This window comes from Typopeltis vanoorti, chromosome 4 (assembly GCF_054136105.1).
Source record: "Typopeltis vanoorti isolate ZY-2024b chromosome 4, IOZ_Tvanoo_1.0, whole genome shotgun sequence".
NCBI classification, from domain to species: Eukaryota; Metazoa; Arthropoda; class Arachnida; order Uropygi; family Thelyphonidae; genus Typopeltis; species Typopeltis vanoorti.
This window is the reverse complement of record NC_143552.1, coordinates 93,463,583-93,480,335: the sequence shown is the minus strand read 5'-3', so window position 1 is coordinate 93,480,335 and position 16,753 is coordinate 93,463,583. Positions and strand designations below refer to the sequence as shown.

Genomic DNA, 16,753 nt, shown 5'->3' with positions numbered 1-16,753 from the left:
CACCAACTCACAAATTAGAAAACTCCATAGGCTCTTTAAGAAGGTCACTTCTTGGCTTGTGGAGATTACTAACAAACTAAAACCATATAACTCTAGATCCCCCCCCCCCCCCTCTTATATTTGGGCTCCCAAAAATACATAAAGAAAATGTGCCATTACGTCCCATAGTGGATGGCATTGATTTCCCCCACGTACAAACTAGCTAAATATTTAGCCAAAGTGCTCATACACTATACTGGCAACACACCATCACAGATAAAAAAACTCAGCCCACTTCAAAGCCAGTGTAAAAAACCTTACACTCCAACCTAATGACATAATGGTCAGTTTTGACGTCTCCTCCTTATTCACAAATGTCCCCCTCAAAGAAACCTTAGAGCTAATCCAAGCTAAATTTCCTCCCGATATCTCAGCGCTATTTCAGTTCACAATGAACTCAGGCTATTTCGTTTGACAGGAAAAATTCTACAAACAGATAGAGGGGACAACCATGGGTTCACCACTTTCTCCACCCTTGGCCAACTTCTTTATGGAGACTTTTGAAGAGAAATCCTTAAACTCTGCCCCACAAAAACTTACCATATGGCTTCGCTACATTGATGATGTGTTTGCTTAACAGACTTAAACAACCAACACCCCCAGAATCAAGTTCTCCCTGGAAAAAGAGGAAAACAATAGCCTCTCCTTTCTAGACACACTAGTCACCTGCCAACCTGATGGAACCTTGGTTTTCTCAGTTTATAGAAAACCCACCCATACAGGCAGATACATTCATCAACAATCCCCCCCCCCTCACAACAATATGGAGTTAAGACACTATTCAACAGAACAACTAATCTGTTCAAATGACAAAGCTCTAATTACTGAACTAAATCACATCCTTAACAATTTCTCAGCCAATGGTTACCCACCCCCAAAAAATCCAAAAAATAGTAAAACTAGTAGTCCGCAACCCCCCCCCCCCCTTCACAAAAAAGATTAGTCTAAATCCATCACTGTTCCCTACATTCGAGGCACCTCAAAAAAAATCAACAAAATCCTAAAAAAAACATGACTTCACCTCTTGTTACAGACCATATAGAAAATTGGCATCCCTTATCCGCTCCACTAAAGACCAACCACTTCCCCTAGACCTACCTGGTGTATACCAGGTCCCTTGCAGCTGTAAATTGTCCTATTTTGGCCAAACAGGCAGGACAGCAAATATCAGAATCTCAGAACACAAGGACTACATCCGATTTCACCAGTACAGTCACTCTGGGCTTGCAGACCATGCTCTGGATACTCGCCACAGAATAAGGTGGAAGAAAGCCACAGTAATACACCGCAGCGAGTTCAAATATGAAAGACTATTCATGGAATCAGCCTCAGCCCTTAAGAACATGCCAAACCTCAACAAATTTGGATGCATGAGACTGCCCCAAATTTGGGAAACATACAGCAGGAGAACTATAGACCAAAGGCCAAGAACACCTAATATAGCCCACTAGGGGGCACCATCAGGACTTTAGGAAAACGGTAGCTTCCTTGCTTCGTTTCTCATTTGCTGTTGTGTAGTACTTGCGTTTTCCTAATTGCCATCTTCATGGGAACATGATGTTGCCGAAATATTGGAAAATATATATTAAAGTTTGATTTAATTTATATTCTAGTGTACGCTGTCAATTCCTTAAGTATTTAATAATATGAAATGGGAAATAAAACTGAATGTGAGAATTACTGATTGTCACTTTGTAAGATTTATACACATATACTTGAGAAACAGCTAAGAACAATTGTGGAAGGGAAGTTTGGTGAAGAACGAGCTGAATTCAGACCAAATAGAGGTTGTTAGGATCAGATTTTCACTTTAAGAGAAATTGAGAAATCTTGGGAATATAACAAGGATTTGTATTTAAGTTTTGTAGATCTGGAAAAGGCATATGACAAGGTGCCAAAAGGAAAGCTCTTTAAAATGCTACAGTTATGTAGTGAAATTGGGACATTAAATCAAGCAGTACATGATCTCTATTTAAGCTGTAAGTCGGCAGTTAGGATTGAAGGAGGTACAGAAAGATGTTTTGATGTTAAATGAGGTGGTCATTAAAGGTGAATGTTATCTCTACTATTATTCATTATCTGTATGGACCACATTATGAAGGAAAGTGGAATTAAATCTGATATCAGAATTGGTGATGTTAATCTTTTGACTGAATAAATCTAGTTCAGGTCTGCAAGGTTCCCTTAAAAAATTGAATAACTGCTATAATAAATTTAGTATGAAAATCAGTAATAAAAAGACAATGAAAATAGGCAGAAATATTGAAAACAAGTGTGTCCTGAATCTCAGGAGGTATGGTCACTTAAATAGAATGCTAGAGGAAAGATTAGCAAAGCAAATGTTAATCTTTGCAGGTTGGCAGGGAAGGGGACCCAGAGAAAGACCAAGATGTAAATGGATTCATACAGTAAAAAGTGCCATAAAATACAGAAATATAAGGCTTAATAATGCTGCAGTCTTGACAGATAACAGATTAATTTGGAGGAAAATTGTTGATTGGAAGTTAGTAATGGTATAACCTTTTCATGTAGTACTAGCATAATTATCCACTCCCTGTGGTTATATATTCAGGAATTTGATGATATTAATTGAAACTTGTCTCCAGACAGTTTGTGCAACTGTCAGTAGACATGAATACATGTTTAATTGAAGGAAAATTTTATTTATGTTACTGATTAATCATTTTTTTAAATTATTTTTAATGACATTGCATACATTATGAAATTAGGAAGTTACATATAAATATTTTAAAAAAAATAATAAAATTAACCTTCTTCCAGAGTTGAAGAATTTCTTAAAAGTTGCTTTCATTAATTACATATGATATGCTACCTGGGAAAAAAAAACAAAAAAAATTTAGATTTAAATAGTTATGAGTTAAATTTTTTTGGAGACTATTGAAGGAATTTGGATAAATATTAGTTTTCCAAATTATAGGAAGATGGACGAAGTAAAATTAGCTTTGTGAGTAAGAAGTAACTGAAAATTGTTGCATAGATGCTACTTTTTAAAATGGGTTTTAGGAAGTTACGGAATTATATGTCAATTCAGATTTAACAGCATTCATTCACAGAAGTATACAGAAAAGTAATGCAGTAAAAAGTGAGCATTTGCTTAATTGGAAGTGAAGTGAATGTGAGAAAGAAAATAGACATTTATTTTTAACATGGCATTTAAAAATGTTGCTTATCATCTGGATCAGATTTTCTTTTGCACAAAAAATTCATATATCAAATCATAACATTTATCTAACACTGATGTTGCCTTCATAGTATAGCCATTAGCAATAATGTTTTTTATTTGGAAAGAACGTGGATTCCTTCAGTTGAAAAACCCATAATTTTAGTGAAGGTGAGTAGCCAGTCTCATAAGTTGTAGGATTTCCATCCTACCAATATGATTTTTTTCCTTCTACAAAATATGCAAACTAACCAGTGATCACTACCAGACTAACAATAAGATTAATTATTCTGTTCACATAAATGAAGTTTATGAGAAAAAAAAAAGCCAAATTATTGATCATGAGTTATTGTGCTCAATGTGTTAATGGAATCTATTATCAGTGTATTAGGCTGGAATCTAACACACAACTTTCATATTGTTCCAAAACATTTTTGAATTTACAAATTTATATTTTAAGTTCAAATGAAAAATATGCAAAGCATGTACATGTCTATATATATATATATATATGGTATAGTTACTCTAACTATAGCACTAATCTTTAGAAGTATTGTAGTTATAGTGTCCTCCACCTGTTGTTTGATCTAACTATAGCAAACTCACAGAGACCAGAGGAAGAAATGCTTTTGAATTGCTACTATGTGGATTTGGCTGGAACATTTTGTTCATTTGTTATAACGAATGAGTTAGTTATAATTATGTTAATTCTGAATTGAAAGATGAATATATGTATGTTCAGTTATTGCAACTTGAAATTCCCCTTCCACAAAGAAAAGCACTTTGCTTAAAAAAAAATCATCATTGGCATCAAATTCGTGACAGGATATTATGATAGTACTACATTAAAAAGTTTGCTTTTCTTTTGCTTAAAAATTCCAAGTTAAAAATAAAAAAAAAGTAAGTATTACTCATAAGAGTTGTCTTGCCAAATGTCAGTAAAGTATTTGAACAATTTCAACTCTGTGCATATTTTTGAATTATACATTTTAATAAAGACAGTTTTTAGATAACTGACATAAGATACTTGGCATAAGATACATAAGATAACTGACAAAAGATAAAAATGATGTCAGGTTGTATCAGTCAGGTGCTTCATGCTTCAGTTCATATCAGTGATTTTGTATAGTGGTGATTTGAATTAATAATATTTGAATTTCATAATATTTTTTATATTGAGATCTTCGATATCTGATTCATTTGTTTTCACATGTTTTAGTTCAGAGCAGTAATTAGAATTTTCAGGAGGATAGAGTTAATGATTTCTGGGTAAATTGGGGCACTCCTAAACAGAAGCAGGCAAATAGCTGTAAATATAATAATTTCTGGGTAATCTTTTTAAAATACATTATTTTTAAATTTTATTTAAATTTAAAAGTAAGTAAGAGAAGTCTTACTTAGTTTCACGTCTTTCTTTTCTTGGAGAAAATTCATGGGGCATATTGAAGTGATGCTGGGAAGGGAAACACAGAAATGTCTCAAAATATAGGTGACGGTAACACAGAGGATTGCTGCAATAATAAGGACACTGACCAGCAGAGATAAAAGAGTTATCATTCCATTGTATAAGACTCTGATCAGACCACACTTAGACTATTGTTCACAGATTTGGTCCCCAGGATTTGAAGGGGATAAATTAACTGTAGAAAGGGTACAAAGGCGGATAACAAAGATGGTTTCAGGACTGTACAATGTTAGTTATGAGGATCGGCTGAGGGAATGTGGACTGCAGAGTTTGGTGGATAGAAGAAGGAGAGGTGATATGATTGAGACTCTTAAGCCGTTGAGAGGTGGTTACAGGGTTGACACTGGGGTTCTTTCGCTTGGTTGAACAGCGTGAAGGAGTGATGACAAGAGGCCATCCCTGGAAGTTACGAAAGGAAACTGTGAGCAAGAGGGTGAGGAGTGGTTTCTTTGCATCGAGGGTGGTTGAACCATGGAATGCATTACCTGATAGAGTGGTGAGAGCGAGAACGGTCAGTGAGTTTAAGGAGTGGTATGATAGACTTTGTGTTTTCTAAGAGGGACCTCCCACGAGGAGTGCTTGATAGACTTTGTGTTTCTTAGGAAGGACCTCTCACAATGAGTCTTTTGACTCCATGGAGGTCTGAATAATAATAATAATAATAATAAAATATTAACATTGCTTCTTCAGTGTTATGAATTTGGACTTCAAAAGAAATTTGGGTATGTGTAATGCAAGCAGCAAATATGCTGAATTTTACTGGTAAATTTTGAATATGTTTGGAGAGAGAGAGAACAATCCAAAAACCATAGATTAGCATAAGTCTGTTAATCGTATATAGAACAAATGCAGTGTTTCTTGTTTTCTTTGTGCGTTGTTTTAACTTTCACAGCATAACTGTTGTATGTCTTCCTTAATTAGAACCATAAAATTATTTTAAGTTTTGAAGTATTTATAATATGTTAAAGGATTTTTGTAAGTTTCCAGAAAATATTAAACAAATCTAATAATTGGGGATCCTATGATTATCTTTTGGCCATTAAATAAACAATGGATTGTATAGGCATCAGAGGCATATATTCCGGATGTGCTAGGTGTGCGGTGCACACCCATGGAATAGCAATATCACTGATATTATATTTTTGCATTTATTGCTGTTAAAGACTACCCTAATTGTTTCCTGGCTTTGCGTGATTCCTAAAATTAAACATAATATACTAATGCTTCATGAATTTTTCGACGAGCAAACATTGCATCACATTTGCATTAATAGCCCAGGTGTGCAGTCACAAACATGGACACCTTTGAGCAGGCATACAGATGGTGCAGTGGGTCAAATTCTTACTGCTCCAGTGGTTTTTAACCACCCAGAAGGTGAGGCAAGGTGTGTGCTGAGACAATAGCACAGAAATCAGTAGTGATTGATTATTGTGTCAACCAATCCAATTCAACGTTGTCATTTGTCGAGTTGCTATCTTTTGTTTTCTGAGTTTTATCTGTTTTGTGTGTATGTGAAGTGTGAACTAATTTGTTTAGGACACCGATATAGAAGTTTTTAATATATAATTTTCTATAAATAATTTATAACTTTTTTGTCCATATTTACATGGGAAAGATGATTTACTGAATGTCCTGCTTTCTGCCAGAGCTTTTACAGATTGTATTATGATTGTAGTTGAAGGAGGTAAGCCTTGTCCTCCTATTCCAAATTTACTATTATATTTACACCTTTGAGTAATTCAAATATACCAATCACATATAGCATTCTCCTTGATTATTGTTTTCTAATATATCTTAAAACTAACGTATTGTCTCCCACTCTATTCAGATTTCATTACAATTAATTGATAAATTAAAGTATTCGAAGTTGTCCTACAATTAATTGCATTAGACCAATTCAGATGAGTGCTGATGTGCTATGCACTCTTAAAACTTTCATATATCGATAAAAATGCAATCGTACTGTCAAATTGAAACGAAATTTGTAGTTTGGGTTGCATAAGCCACATGAGAGAGCACACCCAACTGAAACGGGCGCACAATGATACTCCTTTATTTATTTGGAATGGTGCTGTGTTCATATAAGGATATTACAGTTACTTTTTCATACATTTTGTTTAGTAGTAATATATATTTTGGCTTACTCTATGCTTCAATAATAGATAACCAGATTTTAACTCATATATGTTTTTTATTTATACTAGTTGTATTTCCTCAATGTTTTGCTGTCTATATGGCTAACAGCATCTTCAGGAGATTGCTTAACATAAGCAACAACAAGAAGTTTATATTGATGTGAATTTTGTAGTTCAGGTTGCATAAGCCACGTGACTGCACACCCAGCAGAATTGGGCATACGACGCCACTGATAGGCATTGGCTATTTTTTTTTTTTACATTTATTTATAGCATTTATGGAGTTTCCCGGAACAATAATAATAATAATAATAATTTATTATTAATGGAATAAATGAGATTTGCAAGGTGTCAAATATGACAACTTAAATCTTTTCAGACCATGATACAATGTTTTGCATTTTTACATAAAACAAATTTTGATAATAATAAACAGGGTAGTGTAATTATATAGGAAGAGGAATTTATTTTCTCCTATCTTTGAATTTTAAGCTTCATATTTGATTACAATAAACAGAATGAACATATTTTTCATTAAGAAGTAAGACATCTTTCTTTATTGGCTTGGAGATATTTATTTTGGCAACTATAAGAAACAGTTTCTTTATGTTCCCCTTATGTGTTTGGTTCACTGGACAAGTGACTTGCTTCACTGAAAGCTAATTAACACTATAATAGGGTATTTCTTGTCCAGATAGTCATGGGGAACCATACTCTTACTGCAGGAAAATGATGTAATTACACAAAAAAGAGCAATTGGCAGTTTGCCCAGGAGTTATTTTGGATGATGTGTGATGTGCTTATTTTGAACGAGAATGAGGATGAAGTTAATAGGATTTTAGAAGAACTGATAGATATCATCTGCAGAAAATGCTTGTGTGTGCTATTGTTCAATGTTATGAAGTCTACTGTTGTGAATGTGCAGAAGAAATGGAAGTCCACACCAAGCCCAAACTATGATCAGGCAGGTCTAAAAAAAAGTCAGGAGCTTTTTTGAGAAGGCTGGTTTTCTGACTTCATCCTGGAGAATCTGTTTGGAGATGCAAATAGGCCACAAGTAGTCCCTTAAGAATTTCCACAGTGCAAAATGGAATTTTCATGGAATTAATTCAACTTTTCTTTTTTTTTTTTATTACTCTTACTCATGAAAGGCAGAAAGGGCCTATAGCAAATAGATGCCATTTGGGTGGGAGTCAGGAGCAGAGTAATCTGTCAGTATTTTTCTTGAATTGCTGGAGGTTATAGTCCTTTTGAAATATTTCATAGGCAATGCTGTTTCACATAATTAACCCCTTAACATACCAATTAAAAATCAGAAAGCGGTCATTTTTCTGCCAATGTTTTGGGCGAGGGTGATTTGCTGGATCAAATTCATCATTATTTAAAAAATAATGATGAATTTGTGCAAACGAAATAGCCGATACATGTCGTTGGCAACTTTTCTCGGCTGAAAGGAAATAGGCACAAGATTGTCTAGCATCTATATTCGGTTGTGTTTATATGTGAAGCCAAAATTCAAAATCAATTTTGGTGCAATAAACAAAAGACGTGTTACAGATGTCTTTGTATGTTAAGGGGTTAAGGTCAATGCAATGAAAGATGACTGGGAATGATAGACTCAGTGAGTATGAGTTTGACTGTAAAGGGATATTGAGCAGCTGTTGTTTGAGTTCCTATAGATCTGGCAGAAATGGGAGGCATAATGGATGCTAGTTCTGCTGAACTGTCGCCATGCAAATATTTTAAGAAAAGACACAATGCAGAAATTGATCTTCTATGGGGAAAGTGGTTGAAGTAGTCTATAAGAGATACCATTAATCAACTGAACTGCCCTTTTCTGAATAGCACCAAAAATTTTTAGATAGGTCTTAGGTGTACTGCTCCAAACATGAGAGCAATATTCCAAGATTGACTGGATTTAGGATTTATACAGAGTAAGTGACTGTTCAGAAGAGAAGTAGTATCTTGAGTGGAAAGGGATGCCAAGTTTATTGAATGGAAAAGCATGCTAAGTTTTTTTGGAAGCTGATGATGTTGTAGCAGTGATATGATTATGCTAGGAAAGGTTTAGGATAAGAGTTAGTCTGAGAAGAGAGATTTGTTCTTGACTGTTGAGCCGAGCATTATTAAAGGTAAGTGGAGAAGTTCATAGGTGTTTTTCAAGAAAACAAGCACAACTGTGTTTTGGAAGCATTGAAATTGACTAGATTGATTTCACCCCAATCAAGGATATTGTGGGGATCAGTGTTCAGGGCACTTATTACAGATTATCTTGAAGCTTGAGATGTATGAGCACTGCAAGGCTTGTCATATGAATAGGATGAGTGGAAGGTGCTATCATCAAACTATGAATAGGGTTTGCAGTCAATGAGAACAGGTTGATTATATAAATCAAGAAGAGGATGGGTGAAATTACAGATCCCAAGGGGATCTATCATTTCAGCATTAACAGGAAAATCTGAAAAGAGAACACCATTACGTATAGGGATTGATCTGATCAAATGAATCCAATTACACGAGGATGAAGGCAGTCCATATGATGGTAATTTGTTGAGAAACCCCTCTATGTCAGACCGTATCAATCAATTGCAATGGCACAGGTTTCTCCAAATCTTTCCATGGAATGAGTCCAGAGGTTTGTGATATAGGGCAGGAGGATCTAGACTTGCAAAATCCACATTGGTGGTCTCTAATTAGAGGCAGTTCTTCAAGTGTTGAAGTTAATTATTGATAATTTTTGCCATTACTTCAGATAAAATTGAGGTGAGAGTAGTAGGCTGATAACTTGATGGTAAACATTTATCACTTTTTTGGGAATTGGCTGTATGTGGGCTTGCTTTCATGCTGTAGAGTGGATGCCAGCTGAGTATAGTTTAGTGTTTAGATGATAAAGAACAAGTGTTAGTTCAGGAGCACATCTCTTGAGCATAATGAATTTATCCTTGTTGAATTTAGACTTTAGTGATGGTTTTGTAAGTGTTGTGAGCTTCAATGTAGGCTGTAAAGGAAGTTGGTGTTTTGGTCTCAAGCCACTTATGATAGGCTGTTTGCTTTTCTTGGGCTGCCCTGGTACACTTCTTGTAGAACCATGATTTTAATAACAATGAGTATGCATTGTCAATTAGCATAGGACTAGTCATGTAGAATTTGGACTGAAACAACAAGTCATGCTGTATGTTCTTACAGTCTGATACATGAATGTACTTTCCAACAGAATGGCAGTGCAACGATGAGGAGTTGATGTAGGTCTTACATCAAGGTTCTTGACTGTTTTGCATGGCCTAATTTTTATGCTCTTTTATGGTATTAGCCATTATACACCTGAAATAGTGCTCATTGTCACACAGCACTGATTATAAACCTGTAATTTTGAGAGAATAACATTGGAGAGCGAGCGAGCACGCATTGTGGTGGCTAGCACAGAGCCCAATCTGAACCTTTTAGAACATTTGTAGGTTGTACACATTATTCATTATTGTAATTTACTGATATCTTAAAAGAGGAATAGTGCACAGTACCATCAGTGTTCTGATGGACATAAGTTTTTTTGATGTATTGAATTATTGTAATTATATTGTAATTATTGTGACTAAAGGTAAAACTGCACACTTTTAATTTCTGTTAATAAAGATACTTTGTTTATTCTGCAAGTGCCTCATTAGTTCCATCTGGTATCTGGTTAGTTTTTAAGTCATCGTGCTCTGCAGTCTCTAATGATATGTATGAACACATGTAGATTGGGAATTGAATATTTATTTAATGTAATAACTATTGTTTATGTTACTTCATATAATTTCTATCAGATTACTAATAATGAAACATTTATTTTATTTGAATTTGTTTCAGCAATTTGAAATAATGGATATTTTGAACTTTTTTGCAGGTTAGGCATAAATCTACAAAACAAGTATATGCAATGAAACTGTTAAGTAAATTTGAAATGGTAAGTATTTAATACTTTATTAATCCATATTTTCAGTATAATTAAGTGAAAGACTATGAAATAAGAAAAAAACTATGCAAACTTATGTATCAAATTCCAATTTTTAAAATGAAGTATCGTATATTATCGTGTATAATGCGAAAAATTTATGGTAAAAAAATACTACTTAAAGTTAGGGGTTCGCATTATATGAGGATCCTAAAAAATATAACATCTTATTAGACTTGCACGCACAATATATACTACCTAATGCCTATGCAACCAAATCTACTTGACCCACTCTCGTTCGGCGACCGAGCACGCATCGTATCTGCGCATAAAGCTACTTACATTACTGGCATTATGCGCAGATATAATGTGCTCTCCATCGCCAAATGATAGAGCACAGTTAGGTATATCAGTTTAACCACATTCATTTTAAATATTATTCGTTAAACAAACCTAGCCTGAAAATGAGGCAACAGAAACGTAAACGTTCATCTTTTGAAGCAGGATTTAAATTGCGTGTTGTGCAGTTTGCAGAACATAATAACAGTGTTGCTATGAGAGAATTTGGTGTAGCAGAGAGTAATATTAGACTTTGGCGTAAGCAAAAAGACAGTCTTGAAAAAATCCCCAAAACGAAATGTATCCATTGTAGCATCCTTTCCAGAACTCGAAGAAGAGCTAAATGAATGGATTTTGACGCATGGCAAGATGGCATTATAGTAACAAGAAAGAATGGTAAATTCAAGGACACACCAGGTATTTTATCTTTTCTTGCTTCGCTGGTGGTGCAACAGATTTATGGAATGCAAAGCATTAACATTACGACACCGAACAAAAATTGTGCAGAAGTTACCAAAGCAGCTTGAAGAAAAAGTGCAGTCCTTCCATAAATTTATCATAAAATTACAGAAGTGTCACGGATATGAACTTTCCCAAATTGGCAGTATGGATGAGACACCCATGTACTTTGATATGCCTGGGAATCGAACAGTAAACTCAGTTGGTGAAAAGGGTGTCTTCATAAAAACAACGGGACATGAAGAAATACATTTTACCATTGTTCTAACATGCATAGCAGACGGAACCAAATTAAAGCCAACAGTGATATTTAAAAGGAAGAAAATTCCGAAGCATATGAAATTTCCACCAGGTGTAATTGTTCGTGCCAATCAGAAAGGTTGGATGGATGAAGAAGGTGTACAATTGTGGCTGGATCAAGTATAGAACATACGTCCAGGTAGCTTGTTACGTCAACAAAGCATGCTAGTCTGGGATATGTTCCAGGCACATTTAACAGAGGCAAGCAAAGAGAAAGCACGTGAGCTACGTACAGACCTAGCAGTCACACCGGGTGGTCTAACTTCCGTTTTGCAGCCGCTTGATGTCAGCTTGAATAAGCCATTTAAAGATAACTTACGTGAAAAATGGAGAGAATGGATGTCATCTGGTTTGGTGAAGAGGACAAAGGGTGTGAATTTTCAGAAGCCTGAGATCACCCCTAGTCACCAGCTGGGTTAAAGAAGCATGGGATTCAATACCATCTGAAATGATTCAACTCTCATTTCTTAAATGTGGAATAAGTAATTCAATGGATGGATCCGAAGATCACGTCATATACGAAAGCGAGGATGATGCACAACAAATTGGAGAGCATGAAGACGATGATGACAACTGCTACACTGATGACGCAATCCCTACAGATGAATTTATAAATGAAATGTTTGATGACTCAAAAGATGAAGAAGAATTTAAAGGATTTTGACATTTTGTTTTAAAATAAATATTTCTTTCGTTAATTCGTATTGTATTATTTATAATGTTATGGAACAAGATTAACAGATCGCATTATACGTGGACATGGCACTTTAGGGCTAGTCGGTAAATCTTTCTTTCTTTCTTTGAATCATTTCGCCATCATTTCTTGCATCTCAATGATTAGGAGCTTCTGGTTTAATTTATTCTTGATACCATGAACAGTATTTAAGTTAATAGTAACAGCATCCTCATTCTTCTTACTCTTTGATATCATTTCTACTTTTTTTAAAGTAGGAATGGTGTCAAAAAATGGTATCAAATTCAACATTATAAAAAATCATTATTATTTTTAATACTTTTTATAATGTAAAATTTTTTGCAAAGCAAAAAAAAAAAAGCATTTGATTTTTTGACACTGTGATACTCTGGTTAAACATCAGTTTAACCACTCCTGGGTTCAACCTCCTCTCATAGTAAAATGAACAGTACAGGTAGAGGCATTTTTTGAATGATGATGATGTATCTATATAGGTAACACATTAATGCCAAGGGGTAACTTGTTAAATTGTAGTCTATTGAACCTTCATCAGACTTCTCAGTATTCTCTGTTGAAGCAGTCATTCAAAAGAAGAAAGCACAAAAAGTTTGTAAAAAGTAATTCAGCATAAGCTCTGAGAGAAAGCAAAGTATTATATAAAAGCGGTTAAAATAAGAGTTATGGGAATACTTTGGTAAGAATATAGAAGATAAATATCAGGAGTGTGACAAAATGCTCTGGATGCTAATGAAGAAGCTTCGAAATGGAAGAGAAAGTACGGTAAAAGGAATCAAATGACAAAGGTGACATGAAATTTAAGATATTCTAGATATCTGGAGTAATTACTTTAAACGATTACTAAATGAAAGAAGAATGAAATGAGACAGCAGTAGAAAAAGGGAATATTATTACATGACACCTCCAGGGTGTCCAAAGACTCATCGGGGAAGGACACCTACTCTACAACTCTGTCTCCACCATCTACAACAAACTGCAACTACCAACGGCATCTACTGCCTGTGACCAGTAGTATTTTCACAAACATCCATGCCCACGGCAGGATTTGAACCCACAGCCTTTTGGCTGGAGAGCAGATACACTAATCACTTGGCCAACCATTGTTTACAAAACGTTATGGAGAGGATAGGCAAGTAACAAAGATTGTAGCAGGTGTGTGGAATTATCATCATTATTATTACATGATACCTCCAGGGAATACAAAGACTCATCGAGGGAGGGCACTTACTCCACAAATCTCATTCTCTACCACTCATTCCACCAACTACTTTCATCATCTACACCAACGCCATCTACTGCTGACCACCACCACCACCACCACTAGTATTTTCACAGACAGCCACAAACATCCATGCCCAAGGCGGGTTCGAATCCCTTTTGGCTGGAGAGCAGATATGCTAACCACTCAGCCAACCAGGTGGCAATTCTTATAAGGAATGCTCCTTATAAGAATAGATTGATGGTCTATAGGCTTCAAAAATTAGCTGATAGACGAAAAAGAGTAGACATGATAGAAGTTTTTACGTTATTACAGGGGTTTTATAGGATTGACACTGAAGACTTTCAGTACATGACAAGAAGGGAAAGAGCAGGGGGGGGTCACCAGTAGAAGTTGTATAAGAGTGTGGTTAGCAAGGGTGTTATTTATGTTCCAACATAAAAATGTGCACAAATTCATGGACAGAAGTGGCAAGGAATAAGAAAAGTCTCATTGACTATGTTATTGTTGATAGTGATGTTTTCTCTCTGGTGCAGGACACCAGAGTGTACAGAGGATTTGAAATTGGAAGTGATCACTGATTAGTCTTGAGCATGATAAAATTGAATTTCATATTGAAAAGAAGAACATGTAAGATAGTTTTAAAGCGAATAAAAGTTGAACAGCTCTCAGATGTGAACTGTAGACTAAAATGCACAAAAATTATTGAAGGAAAAATGAAAGCGTTTGAGAACAGGAACCAAACCCTGGAGATTCAGTGGCAAGCCTTGAGAAAACCCTGATTTCCTTCACTGATTTTTCTGCAAGGATAGAAAAATCAGAACTTCATGGTGGACACAGGAAGTTAAAGATGCAGTGAAGGAAAAGAAGAAAGCATATCAAAAGTTCCTGGCAAATAAGTCAGCTTTTGCTCTTAGAGAATACAGAGACAAATGTAAGAAAGCGAAACATTGTGTAAAACTAGCTAAACAAAAGTCATGGGAGGACTTTGGCAAGAACATAGAAAATAAATATCAAGAAGGTGGTAAGATATTCTGGAAGTTGTTGAAGAAGCCTAGAAATGGAGGAAAGAGTGTTGTAAAAGGAGTTAGAGATGATAAAGTTGACATGAAAACAGGAGATAAAGATATCCTTGAAGTATGGAGTAATTACTTCGACAAATTGCTAATTGAAAAAAGCATTGATAGTACAATGGTAAAAAAACACTCAACAGGCATACAGTCAGGAATACATATCCATACGTGAAGTAGAAAAGCCATCAATGGCTTGAAATGTGGAAAGGCAGCAGGAGTAGATGATATTCGACCACAAATGCTGAAGTATGGTGGAATAAAAGTCTTACAGTGGCTGCACTGCATAGTTCAGAAGGCGTAGACAGAGGGACGAATCCCTAATGATTGGAGTAGAGCTCTCATAGTACCCATATATAAAAAAGGGAAATAAAACTGAATGTGAGAATTACAGAATCTACTGAGTGTTCCTGGTAAGATATATGCAAGTATACTTGAGAAACGGTTGAGAAGGATTGTGGAAGAAAAGCTTGGTGAAGAACAAGCTAGATTCAAGCCAAATAGAGGCTGTCAGGATGAGATCTTCACTTTACGACAAATAGTTGAGAAAGCATGGGAATATAACAAAGATCTTTATTTAAGTTTTGTTGATCTGGAAAAGGCATATGACAAGGTGCCAAGAAAGAAGCTATTCAACATGCTACAGTTATATGGTGTCGATGGGGCATTATATCAAGCAATACTTAGTCTTTATTTGAGTTGCAAGTCAGCAGTTAGAATTGAAGGAAGTACAGGAAGTTGGTTTAATGTTAAATCTGGTGAGACACAAGGATGTATATTATCCCATCTGTTATTCATTATCTATATGGATCACATTATGAAGGAAAGTGGTATTAAACATGATATCAAAATTGGAGATGTTAATGTCAGCTCTTTGCTTTATGCGGATGATGTTATACTTCTAAATAAATCCGCTACAAGTCTGCAAGATTCTCTGACTAAATTGAATAGCTGTTGTAATAGATATGGTATGAAGGTCAGCATTAAAAAGACAAAGACAATGAAAATAGGTAGAATCGTTGAAAATATCAACTGTGTTGTGAATGGAGAAACTAGTAACTTAGGCGCTATTTTTAGTGAAGATGGTAAATTAAATATTAAAATAGACAACAGAATCAACAAAGCTGGTATGGTAGGAAGTCAATTGAATAAATTTATATGGAATAAGAGAGAAATTAGTCAGAACACTAAATTAGCTGTATACAAGACAGTGTTCAAACCAGTTTTAACTTATGATCTGAAAACTTGGTCGGAAGTAAAACATTTGACCAAAGACTAGAGACCGTAGATATGAGAGTCCTCAGAACGATTATAGGCGTGAACAGATGGCATCAATGGCAATATCATATTAAAAACCAGGATATTAGGAAAGAACTAGACATTGTCAGCATCAGGAATGCATTAGCAGAGCTAATCTCGGGTGGTATGGTCACGTAAACAGAATGGGCGAGGAAAGATTAGAAAAACAAGTGTTCTCTGCCAGGTTGGCAGGAAAACAACCCAGAGGAAGACCAAGATATAGGTGGATTGATACGGTACAAAGTGCCTTAGATGATAGAAATATAAGATCTGATAATGTTGGATTCTTGACAAGAAACAGACTGATTTGGAGGAAAATTGTAGATAGGTAGTTAGTAATGATGTAAAATTTTCATGTAGTGCTATCATATCCTGTACACCCCTTGAAGGATATATGTCAGGAATTTGATGATGATGAGAATTTTATGGACATTTCTTTAGTTTAGTGATGATGCATGTTTATGCCAGCTGCTTCTCATTGGCAGGGAAAATTGGATATTCTGTAATTATCCTTTATACTCTTCCACATTTATGTTTTTTTTCCTCCATACTTTTAGTATGAAAACAGTAAAGGTTCCACGTGTGGCCGTTGTGACCTTAGGAA

General features: G+C 35.2%; 1 protein-coding gene across 1 annotated transcript in view; it reads left to right on the top strand.

The window, feature by feature from the left end:
* The window catches only part of Rok (Rho associated coiled-coil containing protein kinase), a 484,157-nt gene that overhangs the window by 69,899 nt on the left and 397,505 nt on the right, over window positions 1-16,753 (top strand). The window contains exon 6 of the mRNA XM_090392113.1: window positions 10,704-10,763. Coding sequence (XP_090248239.1) covers window positions 10,704-10,763 — 60 coding nt within the window. The remainder of the gene's footprint in view (window positions 1-10,703; window positions 10,764-16,753) is intronic.